The sequence below is a fragment of the Bos javanicus genome, chromosome X, assembly GCF_032452875.1.
Source record: "Bos javanicus breed banteng chromosome X, ARS-OSU_banteng_1.0, whole genome shotgun sequence".
In the NCBI taxonomy this organism is placed as follows: domain Eukaryota; kingdom Metazoa; phylum Chordata; class Mammalia; order Artiodactyla; family Bovidae; genus Bos; species Bos javanicus.
Window position 1 is genome coordinate 13,800,578 of NC_083897.1, and position 17,421 is coordinate 13,817,998.

Genomic DNA, 17,421 nt, shown 5'->3' on the forward strand with positions numbered 1-17,421 from the left:
TACTTTTCTACTTTTAATTAAAGAAAAATTCTTAAAGGTTGACGGGAGAGGAGGAAGTTGCAGTCACAGACACAGCCCATTCTTGAATGAAACTTTGTTATGTAGGAAGTAGGAACCCAGAGCTGCAATTACAAGGGGGCGCGGGGTGACAAAGGATTTTTTCCTTAAGAGGGCAGGAAACTTGCTTTGTTGTCCACCGGCGGATCGCCAGGACCTTAGCACAATGCTGGCCACTTCCCCGGCGGTCAATAACGCCTCGAGCTGGCTGGCGGCAGGCTCGCAGGACGCTGTCGATCACCGACAGACGCTGGAGCCTCTCCTTTTGGATCAGGCAGAGCCACGAAGGCTCAGCCAGGTCCCCGACAGCGAGGCACACTCGTGCTAACCTCACCCGCCCGGGCCGCCTAGAAACCCGGGCCAGGGAAGACGGACGCGGACGCGTCAAAGAGCTGAGAGGTGGGTGGGGAGAGCAGAGCTCCACCCGCTGACAGGATTTTTCCTCCAGACTCCCGATTCCCCGCGGGCGCCTCCCAAACTGCTTAGTTCCTTGCACACCTCGGGGCGGGCCGGAAGTGACGCCACTAGTCGCGCGTGATTGGCGGAAGCCTAAATTGCTTTGCGGCCGGTACGGAAATCTTTCCTTTCGACTTCCGCTCCTGGTCCATGTGAGACAGGCTGCTGAGATGAACGCGAACCAGGCGGCGGAGAGGTGAGGGGTAGCGATCCGGGGCGGGGAGGGGGGAGGGCAGGGTCTGAGCCTCGCTGGGGGTCGGTTTTCCCGGCTCTTGAGAAACAGAGGCCATCTTTTAGCTGGCGACAGTTGTTCCCCTCCCAGGATCTCACCATTCGTTACTGTTTCCATGATCCATCCTTTAAAGCCCTATTAATTTAATTCGCCCCCTCCGCTCTCCATCTTCTTAGTCTCATCCCTGTTGATCCTATTGCGGTTTCTCCCGCTCCAGAGAAGTTAATATGTAGCACTTTCCTCATCACGTGACTCCTTTTGATGCCGCTGGTGCGGAGCGTTTCCGCCTACTGCGCAGGCAGTGACTTTGTTATAAACTCGCCTTATCTTGGAAACCTTTGTTAATTGGAGTCATCCACGACATTTTAATTAAAGTGCCTGCTTTGCTGAGCAAGCTCCAGCGGCTTTCTTCCAATTCCCTGTCTTCCATGTGGCGGATGCTTAGAAATATTAATGGTGAAGTTGCCTTGCCTCAAGGGGCAGCAACAGCATCTTCTGCCACCTTACCTAGGGTCTGACATTTTTATAGCCTCCCAGAGGTCCGTGGGAAATGCAGTGCTAATCAGTCACTGAAGAGTGTTAGATCTTGCCATTTTCATGCAGTTCTGTATGGGTATTACTAACACTGCTCACCTTTTAACAGGTGATGCCTGCCTTCTGCAGTCCAGATTTGATGTCTTGGAAAACTTCCAAAGATGCTCAATACTACTTGGTTTGCACCTCTTCCAGGGGATAAGACTATTCTGTACTGAGAACTGAAGTTATGTTTTAGAGATCATTTCAATATAAGAAAAATTCCTTCAAGTGATAGTATTTCTCTTTTATCTCCTTTAGCAACCTTCTGGCTTCGAACCAACAGAAAGAACTAGAGGATTTGCCAAAAGACTACCCCTTGAGCACCAGTGAAGATGAGGTGAGTGACACCTGCCAAACTGCCTTCTCCAGTTCCCTTCTGTTTCAAAATTAGGGTAAAGGGCACACTTCATGGAAGGAAAAGGGGTGGCAACATTGTTTATACTTGTTCAGGTCTCACAAATAAATTAGTTACAATTTTCCAAATTAGAGCATTCCTACTAAACCTAAGCCAAATGGCATAAAGCAAAGAAGTGATTACCTTAGGACATGCCCTGCTAATTAAAACACAAAATAAATCAAGATAAAGCATAGATGCTCACAAACACAGTTAAAGCTGCCTAAAGCTATGGCAGCTTGATGCTGAGATGCTAAGTGTAGTGTCTGGGGAGGGGGCTCAGTGGTGCCACTTGGAGTGTGTGTGCCATATGATTTCCCTGTTTCCAAATTTGGATTTCCATAGAGAGTTACTTGATTTTCTGACTGAAATATACACATGCATAATTAAGCTGGGCAGCTGATATAGGAATTCCAGCTCTTTATTCTCTTGAGAAAACTACTTAGATTGGCTTTTTTATGTCAAGGTTCCCATGTCAGATTACACTATATATTCTATACAGAAATATTATTCTCATGGCACTTTTCTTAAAACCAGTTAAGACAGAAGCATGGCATTAGCTCCTGGTTACTTAGGATCTATATTCCTTACAGTTGGGAAATTTCGGTTTTTGAAGCAGTTCTTCCTGTTTGAGCTGGAATGCCTGCACGCCAGACCTCATCTGATTTCCCAGTTCTCCACTGACCAAAAGAATGGGAGATTTTATATGGGCCTCAATTTCCATACTGTCTTTTCCCTCCCCTCATCAATCTGATGGTTCTTCCTTTTTCTGTTTCCAGGGGGACAAAGATGAAGAAAGAAAGCATCAGAAGCTTCTGGAATCAATCAGTTCACTTAATGGAAAGGATAGGTAACATTCCCTTCAATATGGACATTTCTAACTAGCTGATTCCATGGGACTTATCTGCAGCTAACATTCAGTGCCGAAGACAACATTTTTCAGCATCATTCTTAAGAGCATGTACTTTGGAGACTGTAGGTAAATCCTCTGCACATCGGATTCTTCAAATAGAAAATAAGATTGACATGTCCCAAAGTCACTCGAATAAGTGGCAGATAGGGTATTCATATCCAGACATGTTTGAATCCAAGTCCAATACCTTTTTCACTATGCCTGCCTTGCATTGCCTTGTGTTTTTGAGAGGCTGTTTTCATTAAGAGATGGTTAAACTACTGGGTCCAGCTTAGGAATAGATTTCCTGGTTATTTTGTGACAAAACCTAATTCTAGAATAAATATGAAACGAAAGCATTGTTTGAAGAGAGGTGTTTGTTCCCCAGCAGACTGTATCCATTCTCTATGTATTCTGTTTTGCTTAATTTCAGGCAGAAATTGGCTGATAGGTCTGAGGCTAGTCTGAAGGTGTCAGAGTTCAGTGTAAGTTCTGAAGGTAAGTTAACAAAGGAAACTGTCTGCATGGACCTTGTGGAATTCCAAAAGCATAATGGTCTACTTCCCCTTGGTGCCCTCTTTCCAGCTATTTTTGATGTGGTTAGTGAATCATACCATACATACTTACCCATGAGTGAATGAAGAAGGGTAATCGGACGCTCTTGAATTTCTTCCATTTCTAAAAGAAAATGAAAAGGCCACAGTCAAGATCTGCCATAGAGCTTAATGAGCTAACTGTATCTAAGGTTTTTTTTTCCCTTATGCACGCTCACCCAAGAACCAATTTTTACCCCTAGGTGGGGAAATGGTATCACCCCAATTGAGAATATATGATCTAATAAATAACAGAGTTGAGATTTTCACTTGACACTGAGTCTAGGTGCCAAATATTTCCCACTGTATTCACAACTTAGGCAACCTGAATGAGTTAGGCACTTCTAGTAATCATTAATGTAACCTTTCAGCACTGGTAACAATGTATTCTCCCAGGCTTACCCATTCAGCAAATACTGTACCTCTACTATGTATGAGTTTCAGGATTGGTTTAGATACAGAGTAAAGAATAAGTGATGGACCTCCTGGGGCTTACATTCTAAGGCAGTGAAACAGTAAGTGAATTATAACAAAATGATACAGTCAGGTGACTAAGCGGCTACTTTCCTTTGGCTAGGCATGAATGAAATCCCTCTGAAGAGGCAAAACTTAAACTGAGATCTGAATAACAAGAAAAGTCAAGCATGCAGAGACAGGGAGTAGTGTTCCAGGTGAGGGACCAGCTGGTGCAAAGGCACTGAGAGAGATAACATGGTCAGCATGTTTGAAGAAGAGGAGCAAGGTCAGTGTGGCTGGACCATCCTCCACTTATGGATAACTTGAGGTTGGAGAGGCAGACAGGGTGGTGGTTTAGTCACTAAGAATCGTGTCCAACTCCTGTGATCCCATGGATTGTAGCCTGCCAGGCTCCTCTGGGGAGAAGGCAATGGCACCCCACTCCAGTACTCTTGCCTGGAAAATCCCATGGATGGAGGAGCCTGGTAGGCTGCAGTCCATGGGGTCGCTAGGAGTCGGACACGACTGAGCGACTTCACTTTCACTTTTCACTTTCATGCATTGGAGGAGGAAATGGCAACCCACTCCAGTGTTCTTGCCTGGAGAATCCCAGGGATGGGGGAGCCTGGTGGGCTGCGGTCTGGGGGTCACACAGAGTCAGACACAACTGAAACGACTTAGCAGCAGCAGCATCAGGCTCCTCTGTCCATGGGATTCTCCAGGCAAGAATACTGGAGTGGTTTGCCATTTCCTTCTCCAGGGGATCTTCCCGACCCAGGAATCAAACCTGTGTCCCCTGCATTGCAGGCAGATTCTTGACCCACTGAGCTGTGAGGATGATGGGGAGTCATTGGAGGATTTTCTGCAGGATCATGACATCCTGTGATTTACAGTTTCAAAACACTGGCTGCTGTGTGAAGAATGAATTCCAGTGGGCAAGCGTGGAACCAGAAAGACCAGGAGAAAAGCAAATGATTGTTTTAAATAGTTTTCTGTCTTCTACACTTCAACATGTTTGGGGATGTAGGAAAGCAGTGCCATCACACTGGCTAGTGATGGAAGTAAGAGGGCTATTCCTGCTTCCCTGCACACCTGCCTGGCTACCAGCACTTTCTGCTGAGGTGATGCTGAGGTTTTGCCTCACTTCTCAGTCTGACCAGAAAGTTTGGCCTTTCTACAGGATCAGGAGAAAAGCTGGTCCTTTCAGATCTGCTTGAGCCTGTTAAAACTTCATCCTCATTGGCTGCTGTGAAAAAGCAGCTGAATCGAGTGAAATCGAAGAAGACTGTGGAGCTACCACTTCACAGAGAAGAGATTGAGCGGGTAAGTCAAAGAAAATGTGGTCCACTAAGGGGAAGAAACTGACCAAAAAAGAGCAAGATGAGAAGCGAGAAAGGCCTGAGAAGTGGGAGGGGGGCAAGTTGTGGTTGCCTCACCTTGGAAAAGATTAAAACTAATCTCAGGGCAAGTGCAGTCCTGAGAAGTAAGTAAGCAAGAGCTAATCTCTAGCATCCTGACTCTTACATGGCCTCCTAATTTCCTGCTGGTTCTTTTGAGTTTAATGCTTCAATTCGTGGCTCTTTCTTTCTGTGTGCTTTTGCCTGTTTCAGATCCACAGAGAAGTGGCATTCAATAAAAGCTCCCAAATCCTCTCCAAATGGGATCCTGTCGTTCTGAAGAATCGGCAAGCAGAGCAGCTGGTTTTTCCCCTGAGCAAGCCCCAATCAGCCTTTGCTCCCATTGAACATGTGGTCAATGGCTGGAAGGTTAGTGCCCCTTGAAAGGTGAGGTCACACAGCATGGACATTGCAGAGCCTGCAGTTGGTCTCCTTAGACATGTTAAGCAGGAATGGCAGCTGTGGTCATTTTAGTTGAGTGATTAGAAAGGTTGAGGGGGGCGGGTGGGAGAGCAAGGTTCATAGGCGGTAGGTAGCTCACCCTTCCTCAGCTTGGAGTGTCCCCTACGTGGTTGTTGTTGTTTAATCCCTGAGTTGTGTCCAACTCTGCCGCCCCATGGACTGTAGCCTGCCACACTCCTCTGTCCATGGGGTTTCCCAAGCAAGAATACTGGAGCGGGTTGCCATTTACTTCTCCAGGGGATCTTCCCAACCCAGGGATCGAACCCACGTCTCCTGCAGTAGCAGGCAGATTCTTTACCACCAGGGAGCCCTCCTCCCCCACATACACATGATTATCTCCATGTTTTTGTGTGACGACGTCTGATTTGCCAATAGAGAAGGAACATCATGATGTTTTCTTTTTCACACCCTGGTTTTTTAAAAGCTTTTACAGCCAGCATTCTGATCTGGGGAGAGTCAGGAACCTGGCAGCATTAATGATGCCTTAGGCGGGATATATGAGCAGCAGGACCAAAGTTTACTTGAAAAGGAACACCACATTAAAATACAGCAGATTGGTGATAATGACTAGAATCTTAGCAAGTAACTCATTATGACTGAGCTGCAGAAAATAAAAATTATATTTTAGAGCTTGGTTTCCCAAACACTGATCTCAGGCAAATTTTTCAATCATCTGAACTGTAAGGATAATTGTGAATATGGTGGTGTGGGGTTGTCAGCTATTTTTTATTATGAAGTTATTCTTTCCACTTTAAAGGTGTTAAAATAGCTTATCTGTTATGAAATGGTGGTGGTGGTAAATGATGGGTCCAGAGGTGGAACAGTAGTTATGCCAATGGCAAAATTAAAAAGTTAGTAATCCCATGTTGTACCTGAAGTGTCAGTGTTTAGTCTGAACAACTTCAGAACAGCTAGCCTTTCTTTTCCAATACACCATTGGTTATGGAGTCTATAAGGGGGTGTTCTGTCTTCAGCAGAAAGATAGTCCAAAACAGCAGTGCCCAAACCCTGGATAGATGGTTTCTCTGCTTTCTGTAAATCCCAAAATGGGGTCGTATGTGTCAGGAAGTTGAGATAATTAAAGCTCATCAAAGTAAACATGGCTTGCCGCCATAGCTAGACATTGAGCAAGGTGTTGCTTATTATGGAGATAAACTCTGTTGCTGATGTTGTTATTGAAAGTCACCACCATTCTCTTTCTAGGATGCTTCCTTTTCCACATGAAAATGAGATCAGGTTTAAAGTGTGGCTGCAGGATGGAAGGGAGACTTTAGGAAAAAAATTTTAAGAGGTAATACAATTTGCAGGATTTGAAAATAAGTATAGAAGAAATGTAGCATTTGACCCTACCCCTGTCCCCCATCTGCTCATTTTTACCCCCATACTCCCACCCAGAGGTCACTACTCCTACAAGTTATTTGTTCTTCTTAAATTAAAAGTTTTATGGATATATTTATGTTTATCTCACTTTTTAAAATCAAAATAGTAGTAGTAATCTACTCCACACTGTTCTGCACCTTGCTTCTTCCAAATGCTGGTGTGATCTTGGAGGTGGCAGGCAAATGCCAAATTGGTCAGTAAAGATGAGATGGTGGGGGAGGGGTTGCACTGAGAATGGTGCAGCCAGTCTGAAGTTCATTTTTGAGAAATTATACCAACATGGCACAGAGAAGTCAGGAGGTCCTTGGTGGCTAGTAGCACCTTAGAAGGCAGAGCCCAGGGGCTAGCAGTATACTAGTATTCGTGGAAATAAAGAATCTAAAAAGTCAGCACTTACAGTTTTGGTCCAGCTACCTAAAATTCCATTTGACTCTAGCTGAGAAGCATTAAAGGGGATAATGTGTGAGAAAGCATTTGTAAACGGCAAAGTGCTAGAAATGAGGTAAGGTAACTTACCACCCACTCCCTTCTTCCCTCCCCTAGCAGCTGGCACCATCATTTCCAGAAGTGTGCTCCTCAAAACCTTCCTTTCTCAGTGTGCCTGGGGGTGGGGCTGGGGGGTATTGTCAGGGTCTGGTTGCTAGAATATAGCACATGCCGCTCTGAGAGTTGGGCAGACCACAGTGTACGCCAGACAGCCTTTTAAATGCTATGAAAAGATGGTAAAGAAATCCTTTTGACTTAGAGGACAAACTAATTTTATTAATCAAATCCACTGAATTTTAAACTTTACAAAAATGAAGTAAACCTTGTCAGCTGATGAGGAACATGCTTTGGAAAGAGCTGGTCCCTGTTCTGTTACCCTCTTCCCTACTACCTTCCTGAAACTTCTTTCAGAATGAATTCGTGAGGGGCCTCCCAATGGCCACATCCCAGGTCCTCTGCGTCTTCAGCCTATTTGACACCATTAACATATCGTGGTTAAAACTGCTGCCTTGGAACATAGGCTTGCTGTTGTTTTCGTGTCTGTTTTGGTTTTTATCTGACTTTCTTAGTCCTTTTTTATTCTTGGGCTGTAAACATGGTACAGATCACTGTCAACTCCTGATTTCCAGACCCGTGTTCCACATGACTCACAGGCCTCACCTGGGTCTCCCCTGTGCCCCTAAACTTGACACACGACAAAGTACGCCTAGTATTTCCCTTCCCCAGACGCTTAAGCTGTACTATGACCTTCATGCTGTACCTCAGTCGGTGACATAACTCCTCCCCTCAACTGCCAGCCCACGCAGGGGGTGAGTCCTGTAATTCTGTCTCACAGCCCTGGTTCCTTGTCTCATTTTCATTTGACACTTTCATAGAACCCCTTACACAGTCACCAGGCTTTTCTCTCCAAAACACAGCACCAGTTGTCACTTTTCTGCTTAAAATCCTTCAAAAGGCTCTCCACTTACAGAATAAGACAGAAGTACCTGGCATCTTAGCTATACTGGACAGTGCATTGTTCCCAACATATCTTTCCCTTCTCTAGATCTGTGTTTTGCTTATACACATCTCTCCCTTTAGATTTTTTTCCCCTCCTTGTAGAATTGTGCTGATGCCTCAAAGCCTAATTCAAAAAGTCTCTTCCTTCCCCAAGCCTACCCCATCTCCTAATCAGAATTGTTCCTTCCTCTGTGATTACTCCTATGGACTTTTAACCCATCATGTTGGTGATGGTACAGTGTATCTTTCCTCTGAAAGGCTATGAGCTCTCTGAGGACAGGAACTATCTTAATTGTGTATTCCTAGCACCCCACACAAGTGCCTGGAATGTAGCTACAATCAATAAGTGTTTGTAAATTGAATTGAATCAGAGGGAGATTACAACATTGTAATATAAATCATTTTCTAGCCTGTGATTGATCACTACTGCAAATACTAAAAATGGAAGAACATGCACCTTTACTATTTAGTAGAATAGTTTTATGGTTCTATCAGTAGGGTAGTGTAACATGGGATGATGTGTGTTTATGCATTTGTCCAGATATTTGTAAGTTTAACACTGACTGTGATATATATGGTGTTTCAAGAAAACCACATAAAATATGTGCATGAGGTTTGAAACTGGCTCTTGCCCAGGGCTATCTTTATGCCTTGCCAAAGTGTACCATGACATGATCAGCCTGATTATTTTAGCCATCCTTACAATATCAGTCAAGCAGCAAATGGGGTCTTTTGTTGACATGTGAAGTCACTGATTCACAGTCCATTTCGTTCCATTAGTGTAGACACCACCTAGCATGCAAAGTTATCTGGAAAGTGAAGCATCAGAGCCAAGTTAAAAATTGACTAGAGTTAAATTTGAACTGTCAGGAAGCAGGCTAATTACCTGGAAGTCATTTTGTTAAAGGCGGTGTCTTTTTGTGCTCATCTTAAGACCTAACCTCCCCTTTCCTCTATAAATATTCTTAAAGGGAGGCTAATACAGATCTGAGGTCCCTAACTTTGTGTTAAGAGTAATCTGCTTCAAATATACATAAGAATTCAGGGACCATTTTGTTTTGCAATTCTGTAGACTGACAGTTTGGTACTGCTGTTCCTCTGTCCTGCAGGCATTTACCTTAAGAGCATCCTGCTTTGATTCTTAAGAGAATGGTATTGTTTTATATATATTGGTCATCTGAACACAGAGTGATTCCCTCGGTAATATTAGAGAGTAACCTCAGAGGCCCCTTGCTGAAGTTACCTTAAATCAGAATAAAATGTAAGGCTTTATCTGCACCCTTGAACAGCAAGCCTAGAACCCCCTTCTTTTGCTGTAACAGCCCATCCTGTCCAGTTTGTGATTCCAATCACTGTGTACATGGCCAAAGGATTGTAAAGAGGGAGACTCTAGGAGCATGACTTAAGACTTAGAGTGTTCTGTTACCTCCTTAAGGCAGGAACTCCCCTGGAGCAGGAGATTTTTAATCTTCTCCATAAGAACAAGCAGCCCGTGACAGACCCTTTACTGACTCCCGTGGAAAAGGCCTCTCTCAAAGCTATGAGCCTGGAAGAGGTAAGTGTGCTAAGCCCTTTGATCCACCCAGGCATGCTCTGTTTCTCCCGGCATTTACCATCAACCCTAGGGGTTACTGTAAATGTCATTCATTGTAGGTAAAGATGCGCCGAGCAGAGCTTCAAAGGGCCCGGGCCCTGCAATCCTACTATGAGGCCAGGGCTCGAAGAGAGAAGAGAATCAAAAGCAAAAAGTAAGGAAGCCCCTGTGAACCAGCCTTGGGTTCCATGGGAAAGTGGCATGGCTAATCACAAGTCCTTAGGAGAGAACCTTTCCCATGGCAGCTGTGGGGTCCTGTAGGAAAAGTCCCAAAGAGGAGTGACTGGCCTCTTTTTTCCTCAAACCAACCTCAGAGAGTTTTGCCTGCTTCAGTGGTGCCTGCTCCTCTGGATTTGGCTTTCCATCTTGAATTTGCTAAAAACAGGACTGTCAGTTACTTTGACTTCCTTCCAGGGCATCATGGAGTGGTTCTGCTGAATGAGTTCTGACTTCAACAGCTGTGAAGCCAATAGGGCTTCCTTCCTGCCTTTTTTGCCTTTTGGGATCATGTTCTGCTCTTCCCTTGTGCTTGTGCTCTAGAAGCAGAGGGGATTCATTTGTGGAGGTCTGCCCTTGGGGGCTGCAGGGACTGAGGGTCCCACCAAGCCTCGCAGGTCTAGCTCTGTGATGTCCAGTCCATCCCTGGCATTAGGAGACCCCTCGTGTGGTGGGGGCACTTACATGTGTGGCACCAGTGGTTCAGCTGTATCTCTTCCCTCATACCTCTCTCACCCTATAGGTATCACAGAATTCTGAAGAAAGGAAAGGCCAAGCAAGCCTTAAAAGATTTTGAGAAGTTGCAGAAGGTCAATCCTGCTGCAGCACTAGAAGAACTAGAAAAACTTGACAAGGCCAGAATGATGGTGAGGCTGCCTCTGGCCCCCAACCCTTGAACCTGCTCTCCCTAGAAAGCAATAAGGAGCTCACTGTGCCCTTTCTTTCCAGGAGCGAATGAGCCTTAAGCACCAGAACAGTGGGAAATGGGCAAAATCAAAGGCAATTATGGCCAAATATGACCTGGAGGTAAGACACCGTCAGAGTGAAAGGAGATACGGAATTAAAGGAAAGAAAGGCAAAGCAGTCCATAAGGATGCTAGCAGAAGCAGAGTTGGGGGGAAAAAAGCCATGTGGATGAATGGAAAACCAGGAATCTAAAAAGGCATCAGAAAATTTCTAAGGCAGAGAGGAAAATTATGTGCAGTCCTAGGAGAGATGAAAGGGAAACAGCACCAAAGGCAAGTCCAGTTAAAGAAGAGAGGAATTGTGTGTTTAAAAAAAAAAAAAAAAAACTTGTTTCACATGTCGATTCCTTGAGGACAAAGAATTTGTCTTGCATTTTGTTCCATACCTGTTAACACAATGGTGTATAAGCAGTTTAAACGGTAGGTACCAGGAAGATTGAGAGGAGGCAGCTCTGAGGAGTGGACTGGGAGAGGTGTGACTGTGGTCACTAATGACAGGCGTTCGTGCTATGACTTTCCCCCAGGCTCGCCAGGCTATGCAGGAACAGCTGGCCAGGAACAAAGAGCTGACGCAGAAGGTCCGGGCGGCCTCTGAGAGTGAGGAAGAGGGGGAAGGCCAGGAGGAGGAGGAAGAACCTCTTGTCCCTGACCTGGTGAATGAGGTGCAGATAAAGGCAAATGGACTGAACCCCTGGATGTTCCGGAATCACTTCATTGATGCCAAAGAGGCTGAGGTCCAGAAAGACCTGGAAGATCCTGCTGAGCCTGAAGCCCAGGAGACTTCTGAAAGTGAGGAAGAAAAAGCAGTGGTGGAGGAAGAAACTCTCTTGAAAGAATTTGAGGAAAGGCGATCACTTAGACAGAAGTCTGAGCTCAATCACATGGCAGAGCCTGTGCACAGACGTGTAACAAAGGGTGAGCAGTGGTACACCACAGGGGGGTGCTGCCTGGTGTTGGTGCTCTTGGCCAACTGAGAGGAAAACTGTGCCCGCCCACCCGCGCTGCAGAGATTAGGCTCTAGGGCCTTTCAAGAGAGTGCCATGGGTCCCTGAAGAGAAAATACATTTGAAATGACCGTTTTTCTTCAAAGGCATTTCATAAGCGGGCATCCACATGGCTCTAGAGTATGTGTTCAGTCTTCAGAAAGACAGAAGTGCGCCATCCTTGAAGGAGGGGCGGGAGTTGACATCACTGGGACCCGCAAGCCAGAGAGCGGTGCATGTGGTGGGCTGGCAAATCTGAAAATCGTTCACACCCATAGGCGCGAAGGTGTATTTTGAGATCTTATGAAATGTCTTCAGATCATCACTGCAGTTGTCTGCTTTGTTTGGGGAGGAGGAGTGGCATTTTTAGCGCTCTGTTAATGCTGGTTGATATGTTGATGTGGGGTGCGACTTTCTTGATAGGAATGAATGACTGACTACAAGGTACAGGGTAAATTAGAATTGTTAGCCCATGCTCAGACTCGAGCATATTATATATATTTGCATATTATATGTATTAGCAACCTTGGCACCCTTGAGGCAGGTTGGAGTTTGCATTCTGGGGACAAAGCAGGGTGTTACAAAGCCTGCTCAGGAAACTAACTGCACTCAGAAATCACCTGGTCTGGTTAGATTCTCAGGTCCAATTATATTTCCTATAAGAATAATGAATGCATTTACATGACAACAAGATTCTGTTTTTCCATGGTTTAAAAAAATTTTTTTTAGATCTGTTGTTTAGAATGTATTGTGGGACCTTTACTTGGGGTTTTCAGCTAAAGAGTTCGAGGGTTAGTAATTATAAGCAGTCACTTCTGAGAGGATTGTAGAAAGCACTAGCCACGGGCCAGGATGGTTCCTCCCAGACCCCTAGTGAAATATATCAAATAGTTGGTTGTGGAATGGAAGGTAGATAAGAGATGTGGGTTCGATCCTTAGGTCAGGGAGATCTCCTGGAGGAGGACATGGCAACTCAGTCCAGTATTCTTGCTTAGAGGATCCCATGGACAGAGGAGCCTGGCAGGCTACAGTCCATGAGGTTGCAAAGAGTCTGATATGACTGAAGCAACTTAGCACATACAGATGATAAATATGAAAGATCTCAAACTTTGGGGAAATAGTATCCTAAAATAATGGGAAGGCATGGACCCCAAACGAAACAATGCTGGATACAGTTTTTACAAGTAGAAAATTACAATGTAAATTACAAATAGGATGTCACAGTTTTTAGAAATTACAAATAATATTGTGTTGACCAAATAGTTCCATCGGGTTTTCCCCGTAAGCTGCAGTAGAAAAATCTGAGCGTTTTGGCCAACTCAATAAATGACAACAAAGTTGCTTTTAGAAGCCAGTTGCTAAAACAGCTTTTTTAATAAAAATGTGGAATTTGGAGTGATCCTCCCAAGTAGAGCCTACTCTCTGGGCAAATTAAGCCACAGCTCTACTTATACAGAGTCACTGGCAAAGCTGGGAACAGGACCCAGAACATCTGCTTCCTAACATGCTGCATTTAAGTCCTAAACTCCATTGCCTGTGACTTGACAGGTAGTGAACTCACCAGGAGATCCAATGAATGGCATCTTGTCTTACCCATTTGTCATCATTAGCCTGTCTCCCCTGGTGCCCCATGCCCAGCAAGAGGTCAATAAATGCTTGTGAGATACCACCCACCTTACTTTTCTGACACCTTTCATTGCTTCCTGCAGATCCTAGCAGCCAGGAGGTGCTGTCCGATTTGAGGGCACTGTGTCAGAAACTCAGCACGGAGAACCATCAGTCAGGGAAGCAAGAACTGAGTTCAGCGAGGACAGCTCAGAGAGAGGAACCTGCCAGGGAGGAAGAGGAGCCCATGTTGCTGCAGAGGCCAGAGAGAGCTCGGACTCTGGACGAGCTGGAGGAGCTGGGCAGAGAAGGGTGTGTTGAAAACGAGGAGCTTCCCAGAACTGCAGTAGAAGGGCTGCAGTTGGAGAAGAATCTAAGTAATCATATTGGCGCCCCCAAGGAGAAGAAAAGGAAGGAGCAAATGATTGATCTCCAGAACCTCCTAACCACAAAATCGCCTTCCGTGAAGTCCTTGGCAGTTCCCACAACCGTACAGGAGTTGGTGAGCAGAGCCAGGGTCGCGGGGGGAATCAGAGCTGGTGTGGAAAGTGTCCTTCCTGCACGAGCAATAGAATCGAAAGTTTTGTGCTGGGGGCACATGGCGGTAGTTGAGAGGTCCGGAGTAGTATTGCCAGGCTGGTCCCAGCGACAGCTTAATAGATGAAAATGTGTGAGTGCCGCTGAGACTCCCTCATCTTAAATTCTGAGCCACCACATCCTCCCTGGGGTGACTCTAAAGCCCTTACAGGACAGAGGGACTCATTCAAACCTCTGGCCAGATGCCAGGCAGGACAACTCAAAGGTGAGTGAGTTTTGCTCTACTCAGTGGGATTTCAAATGGTCTGGGGCTCCCTGATTAAGTCATTGAAACTGCTCAAGTGAGGAGCCCTGGCACCTGTCTTTTCAGGGATATAAACTGAAGGACTCCCACATTCTGGCCAGGCCCACTTGGAGCTCCCCCTCCTGACACTGACTGGTTCCTTCCTCCACCCTACAGCTTCCTTCTTGAAAGTTTTAAATCGTGTCCTATGATAATGAGCTAGGGATATTTACCCTAGAGAGATCAGAGCTTGGTTGGCTGCCGATTGGTTTGTAGCGCAAGACCGTCGTTGTTCCGCACTTCCCCCTAGAGGGCGCTAAAATGTCACAACCAACCATCTTGCCACAAACCTCGGCTCAGAAGGCAAGCCGTAACTGTTCTTGTTTCTTCCCAGGAAGATGAAGAAGAGAGAGATCAAAGGCAGATAATAAAGGAAGCTTTTGCTGGGGATGATGTCATCAGAGACTTTTTGAAAGAGAAGAGGGAAGCTGTGGAGGCGAGTAAGCCAAAGGACCTGGACCTGACTCTGCCTGGCTGGGGCGAGTGGGGTGGTATAGGCCTGAAGCCCAGTGCCAAGAAGAGACGCCGGTAAGAACAGGAAAGAAACCCCATTAGAAGAGCACCAGGTTCTCCCACTTCACCCTCATGTGTCCTCTCTGCCCTTTTGACTAAGTCCTTAATGCTCTTAGTCAGACACCCTGCTGTTCTGCTTTCCAGGTTTCTCATTAAAGCCCCTGAGGGTCCTCCAAGGAAAGACAAGAATTTGCCAAACGTGATTATCAATGAGAAGCGGAACACCCATGCAGCAGCTCATCAGGTGAGGGATAGAGAGCAATTTAGCAGCCTCCTCTTCCGCTGCCGGGCTCTCCTCCTTGGGAGGAGTGTTCTAGTGCTCTGTGGTCAAGAAGGGTGTGTGATCTTGACCACAGATCAGATCTATTCTTGTTTTCACTGGCTCTGAGATGAATAATTCCCCAGATTGACTCTGCTGTTTTAATTACTGGGTGGGTGGGTTAAAACTGAATCTTTGTAGCATTGGTGAGGCCCCCAAATTTGCATTTCCAGCCAATACCCCAGTAAATGCTGATGCAAATGGGTCTGACAAAACTCAGAGTTGCTATTCTTCAGGCTTGTGCTTATAGTCCAGGTAATGTTTGGAGTTTAGGTTTAACCTACCTCCTAAGAAAAATGACCAACTTGTTCAGGACAGTGAAAGGATGTAAAACTGTATCATATGATAATGAGCTAGGGATGTTTACCCAAGAGAAGAGCAAACTTGAGCACCATCATGGCCTTCAACTCTATTGAAGGCTTTCATGTGGAGTGCAGCCACATAACATAGAAGTTCGAGGAAAGGCAGGATTCCCATTCAAGGAAAAACTTTCTGCTGGTCCAAAGAGAGAAGGGATTGCTCTGGGGGTGTGAGCATGCATAGAGGGGACTTGGGAATGAGATGGGACTCAGTGACCTTTACATTCCCTTCAGTTCTGAAAATCTATGACCCTGAGATCTACCCTAGTCAGTTTAAAATTCAAATAAGTTGTATTTTTCATTCTAAAGAGGGGGGAGCTATTTAATAGGTACAGAAGAGAGGAGAAAAATATGATTTCAATAATACTCTGTCAACCCCACTAAGACCCTCCCTTAACCTAATGAATCTGTGTCCTTCACCGCCACCAGGACTGCCTGAAAGTACTCAAGCTTCTCTTTGAGTGTTCCATTGAGTATCTCCAGAGACTACTGATTGTAACTTCCCCCTTTTTCTGCTTATGTCTTTTTCCTCCTCTTTGGCCTTTGGGGAAGCATTTAAAGATTATTTAAGTCTGAAACCAGCACTTTGGTGGAATGCAAAAGAGTCCTGGGCAAAGAAATGAGACTTGGGAAGAGCATGAAGCTGAGTGTAGTAGCTTGGTGGAGTTCAGGATTTGGGAGTAAATCTTTGGGTTCCTTAAAACATCAATGCTATGAATCAAGGGGGGGAAAAGGAGGGGGATGGAGAAGCACAGATAAACCAGTACTCAGATGTCTGGTAGTCACAATGCTTTATAGGAAGACCCACTGGGGGCCAGCAACCCTGCAGCTACTTAGTGTTCCTCTTGCCACAGGGGCCTTGTTGGGATGGTTTTTCATCCCTCCATTGTTGGGCAAGCTTGGGGGAAGGGAGTTTCTGATCCCAATTAGGCCCCTCCCAAGTGTCATCAAGCAGCTTGGCACTCCTAAGGTTGGATGGGTGCGTGGGCATACCTTGGCCGCTCGGTAGCTCCACTCACCACGGCCATCATGTAGGACTGAGGCTTATGTGCTAAACCTACCTGGCCAGCTGCCATTAGAGTTTACAGCCTTGGCTCAGGCCAAGTCACTCTGCCTTCTTTTCCAGGTGCAGGTGCTTCCACATCCATTCACACACCATCAACAATTTGAAAGGACCATCCAGACCCCCGTAGGATCTACATGGAACACCCAGAGGGCCTTCCAAAAGCTGACCATGCCCAAGGTTGTCACCAAGCCAGGCCATATCATTAAGCCTATCAAAGCAGAGGATGTGGGCTACCGATCTTCCTCAAGGTCGGACCTCTCTGTCGTACAGAGGAATCCAAAACGACTCTCCATACGTCACAAAAAACACCTGGAGAATAACTGTGTGGATTGAATTGCTGAAGTAGTGACACCTTAGTGCCGGGAACCAATAGCCCTGACTGTTCCTCCACTGGCCTGGTTTTACTTGGAGCTGCAAGATGATTCCAAAACAAGCTTAGCACACCATGGGTGTAGTTAAGCCACATTTTAGAAATAAAGGCATTTTTATCTAACTGGAATGTTTACTATGTTGTTATTTTCTTACCAAGGACTAAGTTGTCCTAAATTAGACTGGAGGGAAGTTACCCTAGCCTATGACCTTAAGTCCATGTCAGATATAACCATAAATAATCAGCTTAATAAGTCAGAGAGAGTAACTGCTGCTAAGTTGCTTCAGTCGTGTCCGACTCTCTGCGACCCCATAGACGGCAGCCCACCAGGCTCCCCGTCCCTGGGATTCTCCAGGCAAGAACACTGGAGTAGGTTGCCATTTCCTTCTC

The 17,421-nt window shown here is 45.7% G+C and overlaps 1 protein-coding gene across 2 annotated transcripts; it reads left to right on the forward strand.

Annotated features, from left to right (window-relative positions):
• Nucleotides 1-604: 604 nt before the first annotated feature.
• UTP14A (UTP14A small subunit processome component) lies at nt 605-17,154 on the forward strand. Of its 2 annotated transcripts, XM_061407903.1 has the most exons (15): nt 605-709; nt 1,580-1,658; nt 2,495-2,565; nt 3,041-3,105; nt 4,837-4,979; nt 5,267-5,422; nt 9,816-9,935; nt 10,034-10,128; nt 10,714-10,837; nt 10,920-10,997; nt 11,461-11,851; nt 13,629-14,026; nt 14,739-14,932; nt 15,062-15,161; nt 16,722-17,154. In XM_061407903.1, exons 1-15 carry the CDS (start codon nt 684-686, stop codon nt 16,992-16,994), a joined length of 2,313 nt encoding a protein of 770 aa, XP_061263887.1. In that variant the 5' UTR covers nt 605-683; the 3' UTR covers nt 16,995-17,154. The 2 variants fall into 2 exon arrangements, with proteins under 2 accessions (XP_061263887.1, XP_061263888.1); XM_061407904.1 differs by lacking the exons at nt 605-709; nt 1,580-1,658; nt 2,495-2,565 and adding an exon at nt 2,584-2,694.
• Nucleotides 17,155-17,421: the final 267 nt, after the last annotated feature.

Excerpts from the sequence above, each read along its gene's own strand:
- UTP14A (XM_061407903.1), top strand. The coding sequence starts at position 684 with ATGAACGCGAACCAGGCGGCGGAGAG. Across the intron at positions 1,659-2,494 it reads TGAGCACCAGTGAAGATGAG|GGGGACAAAGATGAAGAAAG; the intron begins GTGAGTGACACC and ends TTCTGTTTCCAG. Across the intron at positions 3,106-4,836 it reads GTTCAGTGTAAGTTCTGAAG|GATCAGGAGAAAAGCTGGTC; the intron begins GTAAGTTAACAA and ends GCCTTTCTACAG.